This window comes from Melanaphis sacchari, unplaced genomic scaffold (genome assembly GCF_002803265.2).
Source record: "Melanaphis sacchari strain LSU unplaced genomic scaffold, SCAv2.0 Contig2_pilon_pilon, whole genome shotgun sequence".
NCBI lineage: Eukaryota > Metazoa > Arthropoda > Insecta > Hemiptera > Aphididae > Melanaphis > Melanaphis sacchari.
In genome coordinates, this window is record NW_020271173.1 from 7,880,582 (window position 1) to 7,905,679 (window position 25,098).

Here is a 25,098-nt window from a genome sequence, read left to right on the forward strand (position 1 = left end):
CGTTCCATGTTATGATAAGTTTGTAAAATTTAATTTTTGTCATAGAATATTTTTTGTACAATTTATTTTGTGATTCATATATTAAAAATAAATTTTTCAATTAGAATAATTATTGTATATTTAGTCACATTAAAATTGTGGTGGCCAGGGGGGGCTAAGACCTGTACTTTAAACTTCTGGGGGGGCTTAGTTCCCTCTAGCCCCCCCCCCCCCCCATTTCCGCCTATGCACGTACCTTGCCCTCCCCCCCTCTAGCCTCGTCTCTATTCCATAATACAAAATTTTATTTCTATTTGTTAAGTTAATTTTTCATTTGATGAAGTTAAAAAATACTTGAGGTAGCTAAAGAGGAGAAAAATCGTTAATTTGCCATATGCATAGCTTTGGATTGGTAGATACCATCAAATGGAATTCAGTATTATTGTTGTGTACGTTTAATTATCTATCTACAACGCCGTTAATCTTAATTGATTTATCATATTAACTCAGTAGTTTGCTCAACCTGGGTGACATGTCACCTTAGGGTGACATATACCTAGCTTAGGAGTGACGCAGAATTTTAACAAAAAAAGAAAAAAATTAAAAAAATTAATTTTTTCGAAAACAATCATATTATTTCTTATAATAAATATATTATACACCTATACTACCACTGTCATGTACATAACATACCTCAAAGTTCGTATCTTTATAATGGTTTGTATTATTTATATTTAATCTTTTAGTCCGATAAACACGTGTACCTAGTAATTTTTCGTGCGATACACAGCTAAGATTATTTATTATTTTGATGTTAGGGTGATGCAGTGTTTGATTCTAGTGGCTAAAGGTGACATGAATCAAAAAAGGCTGAGAACTATTGTATTAACTTAATAGGTCCTACGCATGTCCTGCGTTATGGAATCGAATTTTCGAATATTTCAATTATTATAGTCGAGCATTATTCATTTTTAGTCAGTGTGTACTGTCTATAGAGATTTTTCACCAGCACTCGGCGTCTCGGCGACGTTGAAACTGAAATTCAACTCGTTTATTGTACAGTCGTATGGGCATGGTCGCAAACGACAATATTGTCGTTCAAACTTGCAGTTTCTACGTGCACAAAATGTATGACACGACGTATTAACGGTTGTAAACGATCATGCATTGCGCTTGAAACGGTGCAACACAAAAAAGAAAAAGGAAAGAGCGAGTAAAAAAGGGGTCAAGCGCGTGGCTGTACAATGTACGTGCGAATTGCGAATGCGTCGCGAACCGGCACGCTCCGTGTCTTCCACCGGGTAACACCACGAGGTGGGGGCGTCGAAGGGACAGGGAGGGGGCGGCGATGTAGCCATCGGTGTCGCAGTCAAAACAACGGGCGCGAAATTCGGCCGGCGCGCACTCCAGTCACGATGCGACCGCGGTTCATCCGAGAATTTCTATTTTTAAAACGCGCGCGACCGACCACCGCACGACTGTCGTCGTCGACGTCGCCGCCGTTGTGTACGCGTGTCTCGTTTTCCGCAACAGTATTATTATAATAGTCCTATTGTGTTATCGTACTGTGCACAATGTATGGTGGCCACGACTAGGTATGACAACAAAATAATAATTGAAATTTTTTACTAACCGGCAAGCAAAAGGACATTAGGCACACCTCATAACAATATCATCGTATTAAATACGTAATTTATGCGGCTCGTTACTCGTATAAGTCCACCGTGGTCGGCACGATAATAATCGTATGTTAAAATAAAACAAATTCGCTGCCCTCCCCTCCCCCCTCTTTCCACGTCCGTTCGCTCGGCACCCACCCCATCGGCGTCGCGGACCAAAAATTTTGGTCCAAAAATAATTAGCCATATAATATTTTAAATTCGTGACCTATAAACGGACGTGGTCTCATCGACTCGGGCACGCACTATTTCGATTATACCGCGTACACCGTCGTCGGAAGTATACAATACCTACTCATAATTGAAATTTTTTTCAAATATCGATTTTCGTGTCGTAATGTACTAGTTGTATTTTGTGCTTTTATTAGAAAAAAAAAAAAAATTAATAATATATTAGGCAGTTGGGAGATACCCGAGGTAGGTTAGATACGATATAGGTGTTACGCGGTGCAGGTGGTCGAGCGCGCGCTCTAAAATATAAAATACAGAGACGTCGGGCGAGCACGACGTCGGTCCGCAGCTGATGAGGGCCGGAGCACCGTCGGTAGTCACAGAATGAGAATACAACACGCCGACATCACGATGATGTTCACTGGCAACAGGAAGAGGAGTTGTAGCAACAACTCACAGAAACGGCAGACAGCGGACAACCGGTCCCGCAGCAATCACCGTTCCGAGGTAATACATCAGATCTACTGTAATAATATATTAACCCCTAACACGACAACAATATATATTTTATGTAACTTTTGAAAGAGATGGAGGGGGGAGAGATACAGTGTCTGTGTAACGAAGTCCATGTGGCTTATTGTTTCAACTGTTTACGTCAGATAGTTGGTTTCGCGGTGTTTTTTTTTCGAAAATAAACTCCTGCCTATATATATATATATATGGTCCGACGTCACAACGTCACAATACATTTAATTATGACATTATGAGGTACACGACATAGACTTTCGTGGTGAATCAATGTTTTATTTTGGTTACAATTATTGGTATAACCCGCCACACTAGTTACATGTTATATTATGTAATTATGCAAAAATCAACTGGATAAAATACACTGTCTCCGACATGTTCATCACATCTAGTGCCGCAACTAGGATCTTATTTGGAGGTCCCCAGACACAGATATGGGCTATAGGATCTAGAGTTATAGCATTAGTAACGTAAACGAGACACGTGTGAAAACATTTAAAATATATTTCTTCGCCAAGTACACAATACACTATGCAATTCAAAAGCTAACACATCATCGTATACTACTTATAATCAAAAAACTGTAGATAACAGATAACTGTACAAAAAAAGTAGGAATGTTTAAATGAAATTTCTAAGCAAATTATAAGATTGTAGTATTTGCTCGAGGCCCCAAGCCAGCGCTAAGGAGACTTTTTTACTGGGGCATCGGTCCTGTGATTGTCGCGGTACTGTAGATCATGTAATCGGTGGGTGGACCCACATCGTTTGATATATATTTTATTATGATGTTGGTTATATAGTTTATTATTTCACGTGAAAAATTAATATGATATTATAATTTTAATAATAATAATATGACGACGCGGTGCGCACACCGCCGATGAAAATATTCGGACGATCCTCGGATGAGCCGGTGGACCAAAATAGAACGAAGACGAACGGACGGATATACCGCCGCGCCCACTTCGCTACTGTTCGGCACCGCTCCTACGTATGTTACAATACAATAATAATGCAGTGGCGGTGCCGTCGCCGATGACGGCGAACGCGTCATCTTATAATCGGGAAACGACTCAGAAGGGACATACCTTCAAGAGGATAGAAATGCGCGCGTGTTTCCTACGATTAACGCGATGAATGACGTCACCCGCTGTACTGTCCCAACACCGTTCATTTGAATATTTTGATTACTACCTATATTATGCCAAAATTATGGTTTTTTCTTTGTTCTGGAGATTTTCTTACGGCTGTTGGAAAAGAAATGTTAGAGGACCAATAATTCCTTTTTCCAATTTTTAGAGATTTTAAGGGCATTTTTTCCATGTTTCGTTTTATTATTATAATTAAACTGTAAAAAAAAATAACGCTAAATTTTTGGTAAAGGACTTATTGGTAAATTTCGGGACTAATTAAATACACATAAGGGCTTACTAAATTTTCATCTAGCTGACAATACTTAATTGTGCTGTATATGGACACACGTCGGGCGTCAATTAAACCACCACCACAGTAGATTATATTTTGTATCTCACCAGTGGCGCATAGTAGATTTTTCACAAAGGTGTCAAAAATATATATCTTGAGGTATCCATCCACCTCAACATTCAAATTTGAGTTTAAGCATAGTATAGCTCTAATTTTTAAGTTTGTGTGGTATAATAATAAACAAATATTTATCAAAATAACATCCAAATTTACACAGAGTCACAGAACCAGTCACTCACTTACCCACCAATTTTCTAAAGAGTGTCAGTCAATACCCTTGACCCTCCCTGTGTGCGCCACTGTATCTCATTCGTTTGCACAAGGTCATTGCACCCGAATTTGGCTCAAACGTCGAAAAAATTTGGACTTTCGAAACAAATTTTGATAAATCGAGCATTTGTCGCGTTTATTTTTTAAAAGTATGCCTATTATATCTTATTATTTATTATTGATTCTTTATCATAACACAAACGAGTCATTTTTGCGTTTTTTTCTTCTTATTGATCGTTTAATAATTATAAAATATTAAAATATTATACTATAGTACTACCCAAGTGTTACAGTGGCGCACTGTAATGACAATTTTTTTGCTTACTCACCTATCAGGTATATTCTATTACAATAGTATAATTCCGTTTTTTAAAACGAATTCTAAACATTAAAATGCTATTAAGGAATAGAGTGAAACGAATTTAATGAACAGATGAAATCACCGTGACACCATAAATTGCCAAACATAAGACTATGTATACGAGTATTTACGTAGATTTAAGAAATATAATAAAGAAGTTTAAATACGTTAGGTGAGTTTAGGTATAGGTAGTAGGTACCTTAAATTTTAAGGCTTAAAGACTAAAGTACCTAATTGAAATGTAGTTTTAATACGTATGGACAATATACGTTAATAAAGACTTATATACTATATAGATACTTTCTATTAAGTTGCTATTTATCTTTAATTATATTTTAAACTTTTTAACAATTAGGTTTTTGGATTAATGAATAGAATACACGTTTTATATTTAATATTTTTTTCTATGTAAAAAGTAAAGTTGATACATAATAATTAACTAAGTTGAATGACAATATTATTTTGATATAAAATAATTCTTCATTTTATACTATAAAATTATGTAATTCCTTAGTTCAGCGTTTCTCAAACTGTGGGTCGCCAGTCAATTTTTGGGAGGTCGCGTGAAGTTTTTTAATTATACAGATTGTAAGAAATGTATGTTTTTATAAATTGTATTAGACTATAGAACTATAATAATAGTATAAAGTAACATAAGAATTATTACAATTATTATTATTATAAAGTAGTAAATAAGTAATAAAACAATTTGTTTTTTGAAATTACTTTTTTGATTCTGTAAATGTAAAACTATGGGGGTCGCGATAAATTTTTGGAAAAAAATTTGGGTCACGGTCCTAAAAAGATTGAGAATCACTGCCTTAGTTGATTATAATTATGTTTTGATTAACTTATAGAGCAGAGGTCGAAGTAAAATTCCACAAGGATTACTTCCAACTAGTTACAATTTAGCTGATGCAGATTTAGCAGACAGCTGTAAGTATATAATTTATAATGAATATTGAATACAACCTTGATAGATTTTTGTTTTTGATGGTTTTTAATTTTTAGTATCTAATGTATTAAAGTAAATATTTACTTAAAATCTAAATATTATTGGGTTTTAATATATATCTTATTTACATTAAAAATAAATGTTTATCGTTATAAATTGTAATTCATTATTTATTGGTTTTTAGACTAGGTATAACTAAATTCTATATTTTTGTGTTTACTAATACTTGACTGGATTTGTTTATTGGCCTCGACTTTATAAACTAAAGCCTAAAGGAATTACGCCAAAACCTATAGCCAATCCAATATATTGCTATATTAGACATTATTAAGTATTTATATTACTTATTAGCGAATAAATCTTAAAAATATGATTAATTTATTTTACGAGTCTAACTTATGCTTCTAAAAATAATCTATAGTGAGGGTTTTTAAATAACTATTTAATAATTAAATAATATGAAGATAAAAATTATAATTTATAAAAAAATAATAAGATATTTGTAACAAACATATTTTTTGCTTTGGTTTATAATTTATTGGCAATAGCCTGTAAATGTATACCAGTTTTTTCAAGTGAACATTTTTCACTCAACTCTTTAGTTTTTTCCATAATGTACCAATTAAATTAATAAATTAATAGATACATTGATAAAATAATTAAGGTATTAAAAAAAATATTTAGTATTGAAGAAAAGTACTAGATTTAATTCTATACAATATTATGAACTGAGTGGCGACTGAAAATAATAGTTTGTGGAATATATATTTCATAGAGTCGTTGATTTTATTAACAATAAATTATAAATTAATAAACAGTTTAAATAAACTAAATATGTTGTGTTATCTATATAGTTAAGAAATAAAGTTGTTTAAAATATTTTATACTTAGATCATAGAGTAATATTACTCTATAATTTAGATTTAATTTTATATAATAAACAAACTATCAATATGAAATATATTATGTGAAACTAGCTTAGTCCTCAACTTACAAATCATCAGGATACATTAAAGGCACTATCATTATGATTAATTGCAGTAATTAACGTTGTGCCTTTAGTTATATAACAGACAACAACAGTAAATGTCAAGCACTTCTTATAAATTAGATAAGATACAATATAATGTTAAATTAATTTTTTTAATTTAAACTTAATGCATATTTTATATTTTAATATTAATATTATTTAGGATTCACGTGAAAAGTAAACATTTGGTTTAAAATGATAATTTCCTACGTATTAGGTCAATAACATTGATAGCAGGCGAATAATGTTATTTTCAATTTAAAGCCATTTTCTTTAATATGTACCTAAGAAAAATATTTAAGCTTTTTATTAAATTAATAATTTATTTGAAAAAAAATTTTTACACGGGAGTATATGAACTTATTGTATCATTTCAATATAATTACAATTATTAAATGCATTAGTTTTCTTAAAAAAAATACTTCAAAAAACTAAAGAATTAATTGTTTAATTTATGTATGTTATTTAACAACATAGTTATAAGATAATTACTAATAAGAAATAGTTAATATATTTAAAATATTTATTACTAGTAATAAACTTAAGCGAATATTCGATTTAATTTGTTTATGTTTTTATAGTACAACAACGAGTTGATATAGCCAGAGGCCATGCGATTACTAGAAGACGCGGTGCAATTAAACATCAAAAAGTACATATCGTAAAAGGACATAAGTTTTTAGCTAAATTTTTTAGACAACCAACGTTTTGTGCATTTTGCAAAGATTTTCTATGGTAAGAAATAGAAATTAAGATTTATCTTTATATAGAGTTAATATTTTAAATAAAAAATTGTATACAAATCTTCCTTATAAAATTCTTTATTATTTTGTCATTTTAATATGTTATAGGGGCTTTGGAAAACAAGGATATCAATGTCAATGTAAGCATCAATATTTATATGTTGTAAATAGTAAATAATGATGATTGTTTAATTTTGTCATTATAGAATTAATAAATTATCAAATTGTAAAACAATGCATTTAATTAAGTATATGATGTTAATTCAAGTAATTTTTTTTAGCTTGTCAAACAGCTGTACATAAAAAATGTCACGACAAACTTCTTGTACAATGTCCAGGCACTGGGTGTGATACAGAAAGCACTGTGGTGAGTTTATCAAACTACAAATGAAATAGGCTATTGTTAATCATTTGTTTGAAGACATTAAAATGAAAAATTGTAAAGTATTAAAATGCGGGTGTCTTGTGAAACGGTAAAAAATAAAAATAAATAGTTTTATTATTGATGAGATGATTTCGATAAATAGAAATGCTAAAAATTATCTTATAGTGTAAGTTGACATATTTACATTAAACACGTGTTAACCATGTTGTCGTCTTTATGAAATGACTATGAACTTTAGTGAAAAAACAAAGTAATAAACAAAATATAAGTATATCAACATGACAACACATGGCTGAGAGTTGTTAAATATCAGCAACAAATTACAATTGGACTTTTATTGTTTATTTATTAAACATATTATTTCTTGAATATAAAAATGAATATATCCTTTAAAATTTATTGATACATAAATTTGTTATTAATTTTAATGAAATAGGTAATAGATAGTTATTTTTAATATGAAACTTATATAAGCTTTAAATTTTTTTCTTTTATAATTATTAATAATTCTTGTATACACATGTAGACGTTTGTTAGGAAATAACTCGACTCTTAGGTATTGTTAAAAAAATCAGTAAGTATTTTTTTTTTTCATTTATTGTGTCAATACACTTAGTATTCTTACAATTTTGGTAAATATTTTATTAAATACTTTTTCTTATTATAAACGTTTTTATCGACATTTTTTTTTTACATTTTAAATCTGATGTTTAAACTTTACATTTGGGAGATTGCTTAAAGTCGCTGTTAGGTGCGGCATCGTAGTGGACAGTGGGCCAATACTTAAGGTAAAAAAAAAAAAAAAAAACTTTAAATTAGAAGAAATTTAATATTATTATGGTGTGCGACGTGCATGGAATAGGATTATTTAGTAACTTAATATCGGTGCATTATTTTTTACCTGTATTTTTAAAATATCATGAGATGATTAACCGAAACAATTTATTGTTCACTTATATAATTGATCTTAAATTCAGAAGAAAAAAGTTATTTTTAGTTATAGTTTATAGATAATACAAGTTAGTGCAATATTGAATATATAATAATAATTACAATAACTCAAATAAATTAAACTAAATTTATCATTAATTATATGTATTAAATTATATTTATACATTATACGAGTACATAGTATTACTTTGTTATTTTATGATTATTTTTAACTATTTTATTTTACTCTGTGTAAATAAAATTCATTCTTTCTTTGGTTTTCTCAGTGCACAAAAATTTTTTCTAAATTATCTACCTTCTTAAATAAATACTATAATCATTAATTAGATAGTTATTTTGTTCAATAAATAGTTGAATTTATTACACTTGTACATAAATTATAAATATAAGTACTATTATATATATTAAGAAATAATTTAAATTTTGAATTGAATATTGACTAATATTTGTTAAATGTAAACATGATTAAAAAGCTGTAAGAAAGATTTGTATTTGTATAATATAGAAAAAGAAATATTATTTTACTTTTAGTTATAATATTGAGTAGATACCTAATATGATATATTTATATAAGTATCTAATATGCATATTTCAACATAAACTAAAATTAGCTTAAATTTTAGATAGATATTTTAGGAGTCAATAAAAATTATATATTTATATGTACATTTTATCAGGACGCAATTTACGTAATATTTTTCTTTTAAGTTTAGAGTGGCAACCAATCATAAGGATCGGTATACAACTTGAATAATGAAACATATTTAAATTAGTATGTAGGTTTATTTATGATTATAGTGGTTATATATAAAAAGCAGGTATGAGATAAGGATAGGTATAGGCAAATGTAGTTGGATGACAGTTGTAACTTATTAATTAAAAGTTGTGCTATTGGACATTTTAAATTTTAATTTAAAAGTAAGTACTGATGTATCGTAGAATGGTGTAAATAGGGTCGCAGAACAATAAATAGCTTAAAGTTAGTCTAAATATTTTTAAAATGTTATCGTACATAGAAAACAATAATAAACATAATGAGTAATGAGTAATGACTAATGGCGAAATGTTTTAAGTCTTTAAAATTAATATTTTTTGGATTGCAACAAAATTATTAAAATCATTATGGATTAAAATTCATTAATTTTTGATTAAATATTTAATTTTGTCAAAATTTGAACTTGCAATAAATACATTTTTGTTCTGATGGGAATCTTAAATAAAATATAATGGTTAAATTTTAATAAATTCAGTTTTAGAGAAGGGAAACACAGCAATGAGTTTAACGCGTCATATTTGAAATATCTACTATAATTTGTTAAATCGAAATTTGAAATTATTCAAAATTTGAACAATATAATAATTAAGAATGACTGTAACTATTCTATGAACTATAATTTTTAAGTTCTGGAAAATAGTGAAAATTGTATAATATTGTACTGTTGTCTGTTAATGAGTAACTTACTTTATAGTGTTGATATTATATTATCTGCACTTTGAAAAAAAATATGAATACATTTACCTATTTAAGCTTTATAAAGCAAATAATGTAAGGTAAGGTAGAAGTGAATAGGTTGTTTATTTTACCTCAACTCATAAAAAATAAAAAAAATAACGATTGTTGTATAAATCTGATATAAATATATAATGTGTTAAATTTGGCGAGCAAAGAAATATAAAATTTTTTAAAATTCAGAAATAATTAATTTCTTAATTATATACGAATGATAAATAAATTATAGATTTGACTATAATTTGATTATTGATTACCTAATTGCTTATTATTAAAGTTTGGGGTTTAAAGTGATTTTTATAAGTGAACATTAGTAAATTTCAATATGATATAAATTAATTGTTATGGATTTTATTCATCGCACAATACAAATTAGCTCAGAAAAAATCTTTAGTGAATTATCATCCAAAAAGTAGAAAATTGATTTTATTTTTTACAATTAATAAACAATTTAAATAATCATTATTTATTTTTTTTTTTATTAAACTCTATAATGTTTATAACAATTATTATATATTATGAGTATTAGTATATTATCAATTTATTTTAAATACATATTACATTATTTATGAGTTACAAATAAATTAAATAGAAAATAAAGCTCGTCCCCAGTAAAAATTATATCTATGTCACTGATTAAAGCAATAATAGTATCTATTTTATATTCACTATTAATTTAAGTGTATTTTTTAATGACATGAAATATTATTTTTCGACAATTATTGTTAAAGATTTAATAAAAAACTTTGTTTATACTAGTATTTAGTAAGATAGCCATAAATTAGAATTTAAGTGACTAATATATATCAAAATAGTAAAGAATAAGAATAAAAATAAACTAAGAGCTATAATATGGTTCATTGAATTAAATTCTTTATTTTAGTTATACCTATATTATACCTATAACTACTATAAGAGTTTGTCGATAAAATTGATTATAAATTCAACTACATTTGTTGAAAATATAGTTTTAAATACAAGATTCTGCAATTAAGTTAATATCAGTGAGGGAGGGGATAGGACTGATAGGAGTTCAACCAACATCGCCCCAAATCATATTTTTGCAATTAAATTATAAACAGCTATTAGTTTTATTGAATTAAAAAGAAATTTCAGAATTGAACTTTAAGACTTTTGAAGTATAATCTATAGTTAATAAATAATTTTGAATATACGTTTCATATACTTAAAATATTAAAATAAATGTAACAATTTTTTTATAAACTTCTCCATAAAAAGTTCTTGCGCTGAGGTTTAACTGTATTAGTATAAATAGTGGTAGTATAGTAGTAGTAGATCGCCTTAGTCAAAAACTGAGTTGTTTTTACGCAAGGATACGGTTAACAGATGATTTTACGGTTAGATAACATTTAAAAGTAGAAACTCAAACATTTTTGAAATATGATATTGAACGGAAATCGGCTAATAATTAGAAAAAATAGACTTGTAACCAGATTTTAGAACAAAGTTATCTTAAACGTTGGTGGTAAAATACCTGAATTAGTGATTATTTAAAAATATATCAGATAAGCAAAGTTTTACCTTTATTCGAATAGAAAATTACCAGAAAGGCTAATAGGACAAATAATAGAAAAAATGCTACCTAAAGCCGAAAACGAAAAATAATATTGATACTAAAGGCTACATTGTTGAGTAATTAGAAATGCTTAGTTTACTGACTTTAATAATATAGCGTACAGAAGAATAAATTGAATGAATTATAATATCAATTTAGTTCACGCTTTTAAAACATAAAATATAAAACGCTGTCACATGTTAGACAACTGTGAATTTTCAGATTTTTGAATAATTTGAAAATAGCCAAGTAGTGATTATGTCACTATAAAATTTATTTTAACGGTAGGTCTAACAAATATAGTGGCAATTCTAAATGGTTAGTTGTAAATATGATTTAGCCAGTACCTAAAATATGTAAGTTCTCGGCGATACTTATTTATCATAATTGTATACAACTATTTGTTTTAAAAATTCTAAACAGTTTTATGCATTTAATTTTTTTTTGTATTAACGTAAATTATTTAGTTTCATTGCTATAATGGTGTATGTGATTTTAATTGAGCTCAATTAACAGCAACCTATGTTCAGTCTGAGAAGTGACTTAAAAAAAAAAAAGAATTTTTATTTGTGATAAATTGTAATTTTTTATTATGATCAAATATAGTAGTAGTACTATTAAGTAGGCACACTTATTATAATATGAGAATAATTTTTAGTTTCCTAAATTTTGATTGTTAAGTGATTTTTTTTTTAAACTGCGCGTATAAAAATATGTTGGGTAGTTTTAAAAGTTCTGAAAGTTCCTTAGCACAATTTTTGCACCACTGATTGTATCATTTGTTATGAGTTTAATGGATACTGAGCATAAGTACTCCATTACTAATCTAAGGAAATTTTTACCTATATATTACTTTTTTTTAGTTATTACAAATTTATATAGATAAATTATATTCTTATATCACTTATAAATGTGTGTTTAAGTTAAAACTTCAAAAGCTATTTAAAATGTATACAAAAAATTGTCTTGTTGTTATTTGGTGTAGGTAAATGTTTTCCATCATATTTATTTTCACAGTAAATTGATTTAAATTTAAAATTATAAGATAATTATTATTACAATTTAAACTTAGAGTTTAGACTTCAATACTTACCATTTATTTTGATTAATACACGTTTATTATAGTAGGTATCTTAAATTTAATAAAATTTGTGTTTTCTATTATTTTTAGTTGATTGAATTATACAATATTTGGAGAGATTTCAGAGATTATAATTAAATTAAAATCTATCTAAGTAATAATTAATGTAAGAAGTAAGCAATAATACTGACAATGATTATTAAAATGTCACATATAATAAAATTAAATAGGCGCTTATATCAAAAGAGTGACTATTTATCGACAATTTATGAAAAAGCAAATAAGACAATCAATATTTTCAGTACTTATCTAATAATTTAATTATCTAAACATTTAATTTACAATAGTTGTATGTGATGAACGTAACGTTATATGAGACGACGGCTACTATGCGTTAGTATTTTTATTAATTTATGTATGAGGTGCTCAGCATGCATTACATAGTTTGAATTCTAAAAATATGCTTTTACTTTATAAGAAATTTATGATTTTTGAATAATTATTTTTATTGTTCAGTACTGCAATAATTATTTTTAAAATATAAATATAAATTGCCTAGAATATGATCGAATTTAAACTACTAACAAAATATATGCTGGTAATAAGACTAATTTTTAACTAGGTACTTAACATCAACGAGCACTTTATGCTTATATTATAAAATAAATAGATACGAGGTAGTTACCTACATTTTATGAGGTTACTTATCAAATACATTTTATGGTCTAGTAGTATTTTACTATGTAAAACTTTTTTTAAAACAGTTATTATGTTAGATTCAGTTTGTTTTATACTGTACCACGCACTTAGTTGATGTAGATTAATCAATGTATTTTTTTAAAGCTATAATAGTGAAATTTTAATTTATATTGCTTTACAGTATTTAAGAGAACGGTTCAAAATAGATGTACCACATCGTTTTAAAGGATATAATTTCATGTCACCAACATTTTGTGATCACTGCGGTTCACTTTTGTACGGATTGTTCAAACAAGGTCTCAAATGTGAAGGTATGACTTATTTTTATAGTATACCTAAGCACAGTATGTACGTTATTATGAGTAAAACACAACATTTAAAACATGTAAACAAATAATAACATATATGTTTTAACATAACATTTAATATTCATCTTGTGGCTAGCTCAATTCATGGGAAAGATGTCGCTGTAGGTATGAGGTTTTTTTTATGGCAAATATCCAATCGAAAACCATGTTTGTTTAACATATTTTACTTAATATTGTGCATTATAACAATTATAAAGTCAATTGCATTTATATTTATAATTTCGAAATAAATCAATAGATAAGGCAATTTTTTACGACATGGTTCAATGTTTTGTCTAAGTAAATAAACACTACGAGTGTTAGTATTATTGTTGTTGATTATCACAAGAAATTTAATTGCGAAAACAGTCCGCGTTCCGATGTGCCAAGAAAATGTTTTTATAATCAATCCGGACTAAGTCATTTTTAGCTTGACGTTTCGCCAAAACTTAATTTTTTCAAAAGCTATCCTATACTTTATAACACATGCATTGCATTTCGATTAAAGATTATGTATGATGATTTCAAACGAAAAATACAATCGGTTTTTAATCACCATTTTCTAACATCTTTTGCACTGAGGTGTTATTACTACTATGTTTATTGGAACTTGGATGATACCCAATCTGTCAATTCACCAATTTACCGTAACATAAATTTGACATTATTCTATTTTTTAAAGTTTATATGGTATTTGGCATAAACTAACATTCCATATGGCCAACTTTCAAAGTTCACATTGCTTGGGTAAACGAATTTAAAAGCATTTTACGTGTAATAAAGAAACTAATATTATGTACTTAATAATTAAAACATGTTTCTGATAACATTTTTTATATTAGTTTAAACTTATGTAAAATATTACTTATTAGGTAAATTTAATATTTGAATGCAAATACTTAGTTAAAGGAACTTTAATATTTAAAAATCCAAATTTAGATAAATTAAAAACATATTGTGAGATTAAAGACCAAAATTTAATGAGTTATTGATATATAATATATATATAAGCATAATATCATGTGCACTACGAAGTTGTGTCACAGTTTATCATAGTTGCCAAATTTAATCTATCAAAAATGTCGTATGTATTAATAAGTATCCATTTTATTATGTTTGGTCTGCTTTTTAGACAATCTGGTGTTTTCAGGTGGGCGCTTTGGCAAAAAAATGTTGTACATAAACCTTGCAATAATGCTTGGCAATGACAATTTTTTTTTTTCTTAATAGTACTATTGAATTTTGACCTTGGTGGAGTTTATAACGTGGGTGAATAGTTTCGGATCATTTACAATCATCGCAATTGGGTACCTACTTGTAATGATCCTTTTTTAAATATAATGTGAACTCATAAGGTTTAGTATTCTAAAAAGCTAAATGTTTATAGCTAGTTAAAATACGTTGACCTTAACATAAACTAGGTGAGACTAACTATTTTTGCACGGTGCAATGTTTTATTTTTTTTTTCTTAAAGTATTTTTCAAATCGTTGACGGGTGCGCTGAGTGATGAATTTAATTTTAAGTTTTTAAGTGAACAATATTGTCACTATCCGTAAAAAGTTTTAAAAATATCTAAACTAATTAAAAAAAAAAAAAAAAAAAAAAAAAAAAAAAAAAAAAAAAAAAAAAAACATAACAAACAAAACAAAACAAAATATAAATAGTCTTAAACCAAAGTGTTTTGGAAAAAATTGTTGAAAAAAATGTTCACTTCAACTTTGGTCCGAAAAAGAAAGCGAAATTTGAAATACATAAATTAATGCACAAGAAGATGAGTATATTGAAACTAATTTTTGTCATTTTAGAAATATGTTTGTGTGTAAGCATTTGGTGTTTTAAATTTCTTTTGGCCGTCGTCCAAGCCGTTTAATTCGCTTTCGGAGCTTGCCAAACGTGCCAAGACACATCAGCTCAGCCGTACGTTCGGTCGGGAAGCGTCCGTAGTCTTCAGCGCGCATTAATGTCGCATCAGTACCGTGTTCAAAATGTGCTCGTTATTATTTTTGAAAATCATCTAACTAACTCGGTCAGTACAACCCATATGACGACGACTAATCGTAACAATGCATTTTTGATTAGAACTTAGCGCATACACACTAATAATTACTTGCACAACTTGCACGATGCCGTTTTTTACTGACTATGGCAACTACCTGCACGGGTCGGCTCCGTTCTCCTCGCAGTATTACAGCCAGCTACTGCCCTATCCCGGGTCGAGCCCCGGCGGCAGATCTGCGCCCCGGGTGCACACGGCTCGCAACTACAACTCGATCGTGGTCGAGCAAACGCTTAGGGCCATACGCAGTAGCCCGCGCGCGGTGGCCGCCCGGCACTACGCCCGGCCGGTGCACGTGAACACTTCGGAGATCGACGTGACGTCGCCCCGGCGGCCGCGGAGGACGGCCGCGGCTGAAACGGCGGCGGCGGCGGCGGACGTCGGCGGCGGCAGCGTCATACACCGCGGCCGCACGGTGGTCCGGTTGCACACGAACAAGAATAACAGCAAGAGGCCGGAAAAACCGGCGGATAACCGACCGGCGGAGGAACCGACGACCGTCGTCCAGACCGCCGAGCCGCCGGCTACCTTGCCGCCCGAGGAAGGGCTGGCGAAGAAGGGCACCATAAAGCGGCATACGTCTGCGGGCGTCAAGGTGCCGGTGAACGACGACCGGCGGCCGTCCGTTACCGACGAGATATTGCGCGAGCAGGAGGCGCTGTTCGACACGATGATCATGGAGGAAATGGAAGGGCAAGAGAAAAGGATACGGCGCAAGAGCTATCCGGTGGACATGGGCGGAGTCGGTGGTGGGAGTGGGAAGCAGCCGCACAGGACCAGGGAGACGCGGAAAAAATCGGTGGCCGCGGCTATGGTGTACGGCGAACACGCGGACAAACTGGCCAAGAAAAAGGCCGGTAACTGGAAGTTGAACTACGACGTGATTATCGAGGAGAGCGGGATCGAACCGGTAAGTTTTACGTTCAAGTTGAACAATGCGGCGAAAAAAGTGAGCGACAGTCGCAGCAGCGGTAACGGTAAGCTCGACGCTAACCATAACGTAGTAATCAGCAAGTCGCATGATAACGACAACGATAGCGACAAAAAAAACAACAGCAACAAAAAGCATGCAAAAACTGTAGTTAATAAAAATCAGAGTAATAATGATAATTCGAAAGGTGGTGTAGTTGTTGGCGAGCCGGCGAAGAAGACGAAAGTGGTGAAAAAGAAAATAATTGTCAAAAAGAAGGTGGTCAAGAAGAAGAAAATGGAGGAAGATGAGGAGGAGGAAGAGGAGGAAAAAGACAAGGAGGGCCCGTCCAAAAACAAGCAGGATAAGCGGGAGCTGCAGAAAAAAAAGACCCCTTCACCGCAAAAAAAAGGTAGTTCGTCGAACGCTGTTGCGACGCCCGCGGTGATTACGCCGTTTGTGCGCGCGTCTTTTGGTAAGACGTTCATATCACCGTCGCAAGTGAGCAGCACGAAGAGTAAGTTCGAAAAGCCAAAACCCAAAGTCAACCTGGAAACACCACCGCCTCCGCCGTCGCCGCCGCCACCGCCGTCGCCTCCGTCAGCCCCAAACACGTCACTCGCCGCCGACAACGCATCTTCGTCCGACGAAGACGAATCGTCCAGTGAGGATGACACGTCGTCATCGTTGTGCAGCGGCAGCAGTGGCAGCTCGTACTACGACTCGGACGATTACGGTGACAAAAGAGTTGCATGCAGTAATTCTTCATTCGATTCTGGTTTGCCATCCTCGCCCATACCCGCACCAGATCCCATAGGTAGAAATAAAACACTAACACCGCATAATATAATAATACTACATAATATTATCTACTGTGACTACTATATTATAACTATTACTACCACTACTAGTATTACTACTACTACTACTACTACTACTTCTACTGTTACTACTACTATGTATTCAGTACTCAGTGTTGTAAAGGACAATTTGAAAATGTATTTAAAATACTTATTGAATACAATTTTTTCTATACATTTCAGTAATAGCGTAATCAAAGAAAAAAAATTTAATTTACTTATTCGTATATTATTCAATTGATTAATATTGGATAATATTTCTGTGGAATTACGTTTTGTCTTTTTGACATTATAAAAACGATAATTTTACGTTCAATTGAAATTTATAATCACGATATTATCATGGTTCTTAATAGGCGCACGGAATTAAAGAAATTGACCACCTGGAAATATAAACTATGCGTTTAGCAGAAATTAATAATTTGATACAAAAAATTAGTACCTATTTTAAATACTTGATGATAAAAGTATTTAAATACATTTGCTCAAATACTTTAAAACACTGTTGACTACTACGCGTATTATAATTTATAATCAACGTATGCATGTTTTTTTAAATTTTTTATTTTGGTTTTCTTCCGCCAACGCGCTTTTCTAAACCGCACGTATTTTAAATACTCATATAGGTATGTAGATAAAATGAGCTAGCCACCAGGTAAAAAGTCCACTGCCCCTCAAGTACATACGCGCATAATAGTGTAATATGTTATGTCCAATCGAAAGTCCTTCTGCAAAGTTGAACCGCGACAATGTATAATATACCTACTGTGTTATACGATATAATAATATGTATGACTGTGTTTTAATTTATTTTTGGTTTATAATATCAGAAAGGGTATTCTGTGGGGGGTTGTGTGTGTGTTATGGATTAGATTGTGACGTCAACTGCCATAGGAAATGCGAGAAGCTCATGCCAAACCTATGCGGCGTCAATCAAAAATTGGTAGTCGAAGCACTAGCTACGCTTAAACGAGGTAACCCCGACCTAATACCTATGAATAATCTATATTATAGTATCTCATGTAATATAAAATTGCCTGCGAGAAGAAAAAATATACATTTTTCGAAGTTTTCTTTTTATTTCTGTTATCCACGTCGTCTCAAACTACAGAAGCATGTGTACTTTTCATTCATTGTATTAATACAATAAGCAGTTAAAATTTGCGAAAATTCAAATATTATTACCGTGCGAGTTTAAATCTATCTAATATATACAGGGCGATTCGTTCAACCCAAAATAATCATTATTTAAAAAACATGAATTGTTTTCCTCCAACCTGGAGACAATGGCTTACGTTCAAAAATCATCCTGTATACATTTAGATACCTACTTTCATTTTTTATCATAATAACATTTTAAAAACTAGAAATAAACGTCCGAAAAAAATTTATATACTGTTAAACTACTAATGGGTTTTGTTTGTTTGTATGCTTTTTTTTAAAAAATATGTATATTATAATTGTTGTTATTTTTTTTTTTATCGCGAGTTTGCTATACAGTACAATTTATTTCACACTGTTGTATATTGTGTGATTATTACTATTAGTATTTTTAATCAGCCTTAACAAAAACAATTATGTTCATACCAAACATAAACGTGTGTATTTGTTGACGTATTAATAAACTAGACTACTGGATTCTAATAATCCATGAAAATAACTTATTTATACATAATATTGTGCATTGGTTCATCGGTCCGTGGCGGAAGGATAATGTCATAAATTGTTCTGAAATCATCGCCGACATCGTTTCAAGTGTTGATATTTTTTTTTGGCATTTGTCCTCCTGTGTCTCGGCACTGTTCTGTGTTATAAATATAAAAATTGTTTCAGATGTGCACCTTCGTGTTTTGCTCGAATTTCCGTGTTCTAATAAAGTTAAAATTTTTACCTAAAAATAACACGCTTCTTTTAAAAATATTTATCTAATATTGTCCGTACCTATTAACTGTGTAGGTATTATACCGATTCGATATATTAACGTATAGTCGACAGAAATAACATTCAGAAAATATATACTTAGAGTATCTACTAAGATCGTATTTATGATGAAATTTATACCTAATCAGCGATTATAATCTTTATATTATGCATATTTGAAAATATCATACTATATTGATTTTTTTCTCCGTAATATATTTATTTTACAAAACAATTTACAACGAAAAGGATTAAAAATGTTATAAATAAAATTAAAAAAAAAACTGTACCAAACATTGTAAGTTGATATGTGCTCAAACAGTTTATCTTGGCGGACCACATTAAAACTATAATTATCTTTCTAGTTAATTTAATAAAAATTGGTGTAATAATCGCACCGTGTAGGATAGGTATGCATATCTTTAATAGCCTTACAATTTATCTAGAATTTGTAGAAGCACATACTTTAAAGAAGTAAACTCCCGGTAAACAAAATATATTCTTTGCAACGTATTCTATAAATACATTCAGAATAAATTTCAAAAATATATTAAATTTATTCTGGTTCATCTCTCCCAGTTAGCAGTTTTATTAACCTCAATTATTTTCTGAGTTTTCTAGAACTGTTCTATGCTATAAATTGTTCTATAAATAACAATAATAAATTGTTAAAAACGCCCATTATCTGAACTTTCGTAGACGTATCAAATAAATCGTCGTTTTACTTACACCAACTAAGAAGTATCCCAAGTATTAAAATTGAGTATGTCGAGGTGGAATTTAAGCATATTGAAGACTATGTAGCACAACATATATTTGTAATAGTTACTAGGTATATGGTGAATATAATATAATACACGTAACATTTTAATAGTCGCTTTAACCTAACGTTTTTGAATTTTGGTATTAAATCGTACTATAATATTATATTTCATTATAAGATAAATTTTAGCTAACGTTATACTGTTGTTTTTTGTTGTGTCACCCGTGGATTTAGACTCGTCGTCGTCATCGGACGCAGTGACAAATTCATATCAAATCAGCGGCAGTGCTGGTAACGTGGAAGGAGCTGAACGATCTCTCCGTTCTTACAGTTATCGACATCATTCAAGGCCTAAACGGGTAGTGCCGCCAGCCACTAGTATACCGCGGTTCCGGAAGTATGCAGTTGACGACTTTAACTTCTTGAAAGTGCTTGGCAAAGGCAGTTTTGGAAAGGTATGGAGCAACGTAATAAATCATAAATTGTATGTTTCTATTATACATCGTTATGTATGTTATATTATGTATTTTCAACAAACACTGGTTGTTGTATTAAAAATGATAAAAATAAAGTAAATCTGATAGTCTATTTTTGATTCTTGTATGGGAAGTGAAAGCGCATGAAAAATTTAAGAGCTCGTATAGAAAAACTACAAAAATATAAAATTAAGAATTGATATTATTGTAGTTACGATTTACGAGAGAAACTTTAGAATAAAAATGGGCTAAATCTTACCAAAACATCTTAAAATATTAAAGGCTTTGTCGAAAATAAATATAAAATTTAAAAATCCGTGGTTATCTATATGTAGCCCTATCATACTTAAATCTAAAACAAAATTTTTTAATTTTTGCAATTTTATATGAATTTATATTTTTTATTTTTTAAGTACCTATAAAATAGTGTAAGCAACTATAATATTTAATAAAATAATTATAAAAAATATTAAAAATTGGTGCTCCGTTTCCAATACCCTCCTTCCTCAATTTTTGAGATAAATTGCTAGTTTTGTTCGTAAATGATGAGATTTGGTAGATATTTCTGTGCATACTATGCACAAACGTAACGTTAAGTTAGGTAAAAAGCTTACGTTTTGAAAGTGAAGGTGGAGACATTGAAATAGGCTTATAATAATCAAATAACTACAATAATTCTAATGTTAGACCAGCTATCCTATTCGATTTACTACTTATTCATTACAAAAAAATAACAAAACTTCAACTAATTTACCATATATACTTATGTTATAGTGTTTGGATAATATATAATAACTATAATAATAAATAATATCATTGATCAATGGTTATAACTAATATTTATTTCTATGGACAATAAGATTGGAAAATTTGAAATTTTGATTTTAGTTCATATTGATATTTGTGCCTAAGTTTTTTTTTATTCTTTCATAAGTATATATTTAACGAATATATATATACATAGACATAAAGTATAAAGTTTTATGGATTTACATTTTTAGTAGTAATTATCATTGATAAAACACTAACTGTAGAAAAACAAAAAGTAATATCAAATAATTAATGTGATATACCTATACAGGCTATACAGTATACACTGCAACTTGCAGGTATTGATATACATGTAATATTTGTTATTTAGGTATTACTGGCTGAACTCAAAGGTACCGATTACTATTATGCAGTCAAATGCCTGAAAAAAGACGTAGTGCTCGAGGATGATGATGTTGAATGTACGCTCATCGAACGCAAAGTCTTGGCATTAGGAACAAACCATCCTTACTTGTGTCATTTGTTTTGCACATTTCAGACCGAGGTAGATATTTTATATTTTAAATATTACGCTAATAATGTATAATATTACAATAGTTCATTTTTTTTTCAGTTTACAATATAAGTTTATTTTAAGTGTTTAATGTTTAATGGACGAACTTATTTTATTTTAGAATGTTAGCGGAACGATAAATGTATTTAACTTAAATTTTAATTTTAAAAAGTAACATTTTGCGCTATTGTTTTTTTCGTATTTGTAGTACATAATAATTTACAAACGATAATTTTAAAATAAGAGAATATCATCGCACTATTTTTTTTCTATCTCAGAATCACGCGCGTAAACATAGCAAAGTTTTCGTTTAGTAAAATCAATCTTGTGCTTTAACTTAAGTATAAAGAATGAATTGACCTATTATCGTACTTAAAGTTAAGAAAAATTTTTGTATAATTATGCGTTGGATTTTTTACGATATTTAGCGTATTTGCACAAAAATATTTTAATAATAGGTCAATTATTCACTTTAAAATTAAAGGTAGGTACCATACAAGAATAGTTCTACTGTGTGTAAATTTGCTATGATGTGCATAGGTTAAACTCGTCAAAAAGAGAAAAAGAGAGAAAATAAATAGATAAATAATACGCAAGCGTGCTGACAAGCGACATGGGTAAGACGTATAACAAAATTTTAAATGGTTGTTGTTCAATTTTATATCTTGGAATTATTATTTAATTATTAAAATTAAGTTGTCTATTAAATTTCGTAAAATATTGCGATAATCTGGGTTCAAAGCTTAATAGCTTATTAATAGTAACTTATATAGGTAAATTATTATAAACCTTATTCTTATTTTTAAATAAATTATTTTTTTCTAAAAATCAACAAAATAATCTGGTTCAGATGATTATATTAAACATTGCTAAACGTCAATCAAGAAATCAAGCACTTTAATCAAATTGAAGAAATGCAGTTTTCTATGGTTTATTTTTTGAACACTTGCCAATTCTTAACAAAATTAAGATAAATTGTTGTTAATGTAGCGTGACCCCTTCAAGATATTATTAAAAAAATTACGCCTTAAAAATAACACTACTGTTAATCAGACAAGAAAAATCCGATTATAGCCTATAACTTATACCTCCTCGATAATATTGATAGGTAGGTATTAATTATAAAAAAAAAAAAAAAAAAAAAAAATGATTTTTGTATAGTTATTTAAATTTTAATTAAATAGTGTATTTGTTCAGAACCTATATACATAGAAAAAAAAATATTTATAAAATCCAAATTTTTCAGTCTCATTTGTTTTTTGTCATGGAGTATCTGAATGGCGGTGACTTGATGTTTCACATCCAACAGTCTGGACGGTTCGACGAAGGCCGATCTCGATTTTATGCATCTGAAATAGTGTCAGGTCTCAAGTTCCTACACAAAAAAGGCATTGTGTATAGGTGAGTAATCGCAAAGACATAGGAAGGTATTTAAGTAATTTAGCACAGTGGGGGGGAGGTTGAACTCAAAGGAGTAATATTATGGTCTTAGATTATAGTATGATCTAAGATAATACTATACTCAAGGTGACAAGACGCTTCATTTTTAGACAAAACAAGTTATCTTTTTATATGATGTCGTTATAATACACAAAAACTCAATAATCATTCGATATGGAACCAATTATATGAATGTAGGAAATTTATCAAGGAGAGATATATTAAAATTAAACATCAAAAAGTGCAATAAAAAAGTTTATTCTTTGCAAAATACAAAATTAAGGTAAAAAGCACATTAAAAAAAAAAAAAAAAAATTATACCTAAATCAAAATATCAATGAAATGTTCATTTAAAAATAAAGGCTAAAATTATAAATATTATAGTTGAAGTATAAGGGGAGGAGAAAAATGCCCATCTTGCCCCTTTCTGAGTGCCTATGACCAATAATTATTTTAAAAATGAATTATACATAATGATTGTTTACATCGATCCCTAAAGAATTTTTGAGGTCGCATACTGAATAATTATAATACCCATTCTAATCGCAGAGATTTGAAGTTGGACAACATATTGTTAGACTTCAATGGTCACGTGCGTATCGCCGATTTCGGAATGTGCAAACTTCAGATATATTTGGACAAAACAGCAGACACATTTTGTGGCACGCCCGATTATATGGCGCCAGAGGTAAGACATTTACGACATTACTTTTTGTACATATTGCGTCGTAGGTACATCTGCACTCACATTTTCACCGTTGATTTACTGTATAGATAATCAAAGGTCAGAAATACAATCAAAGTGTAGACTGGTGGTCCTTTGGCATTCTGCTGTACGAGATGTTAGTTGGCAAATCGCCATTCAGTGGTTGTGACGAGGACGCTCTGTTTTGGTCTATATGCAACGAACAACCTCAGTATCCAAGATACTTGTCGGTCGATTCTAAATCTGTTCTGGTAGCTGTAAGTTATCACGACTAGATTTTTATGTTCTCGAATCGTTATTTCATTGCGTTACTATTTGGACATAAAGTTACTAGATAAAGATGCTTCTAAACGACTGGGGTCTTTGGAAGCTAACCATTCGGCCGAGGATGTGATGAGACATCCATTTTTCAGTTCAATGGACTGGTGTAAATTGGAGAGACGAGAGTTAGAACCTCCATACATGCCCAGAGTTGTAAGTACCAATGACAATTATTTTTGACAATCGACAATGTTTTTCTTTATTGTAATACAATGTTTTCTTCTTAGTATCATCCTTTGGACACTCATTATTTTGATAAGCACTTCACAAAAGAGAAACCGAGACTGACACCCGTTGATAAAACCATACTTCAGTCGATGGATCAGTCTCAATTTGATGGGTTTACTTATACCAATCCAAATGTCACAGATTCATGAGTCATTGAGCACCTCAATGTTTTATATAAATATCATTACATCTTATAATTTTTATATTTGATAAATTCTTATTTTTATTCATTTTTTTTTTTTTGTTTTGTGTATAACTCAGTCAGTACAAATAAGATTGATAGAAAATATTTAAATGTGATACGTAAACATAATAATACTATCACCACTTTTTAATTTGT

The 25,098-nt window shown here is 30.0% G+C and overlaps 1 protein-coding gene across 5 annotated transcripts; it reads left to right on the forward strand.

Annotated features, from left to right (window-relative positions):
* Nucleotides 1–1,389: 1,389 nt before the first annotated feature.
* LOC112596058 (putative protein kinase C delta type homolog) lies at nucleotides 1,390–25,093 on the forward strand. 5 transcript variants are annotated; one of them, XM_025341528.1, is made up of 14 exons: nucleotides 1,390–2,336; nucleotides 5,334–5,412; nucleotides 7,043–7,196; nucleotides 7,313–7,344; nucleotides 7,486–7,571; nucleotides 13,588–13,717; nucleotides 18,411–18,554; nucleotides 20,498–20,718; nucleotides 21,881–22,054; nucleotides 23,310–23,464; nucleotides 24,053–24,191; nucleotides 24,278–24,466; nucleotides 24,537–24,683; nucleotides 24,758–25,093. In XM_025341528.1, the coding sequence occupies exons 1-14, from the start codon at nucleotides 2,214–2,216 to the stop codon at nucleotides 24,905–24,907; spliced, it is 1,923 nt and encodes a 640-aa protein (XP_025197313.1). In that variant the 5' UTR covers nucleotides 1,390–2,213; the 3' UTR covers nucleotides 24,908–25,093. The 5 variants fall into 5 exon arrangements, with proteins under 5 accessions (XP_025197313.1, XP_025197314.1, XP_025197315.1 ...); XM_025341529.1 differs by having other exon boundaries at nucleotides 1,391–2,336; nucleotides 18,453–18,554; XM_025341530.1 differs by lacking the exon at nucleotides 18,411–18,554 and having other exon boundaries at nucleotides 1,391–2,336.
* Nucleotides 25,094–25,098: the final 5 nt, after the last annotated feature.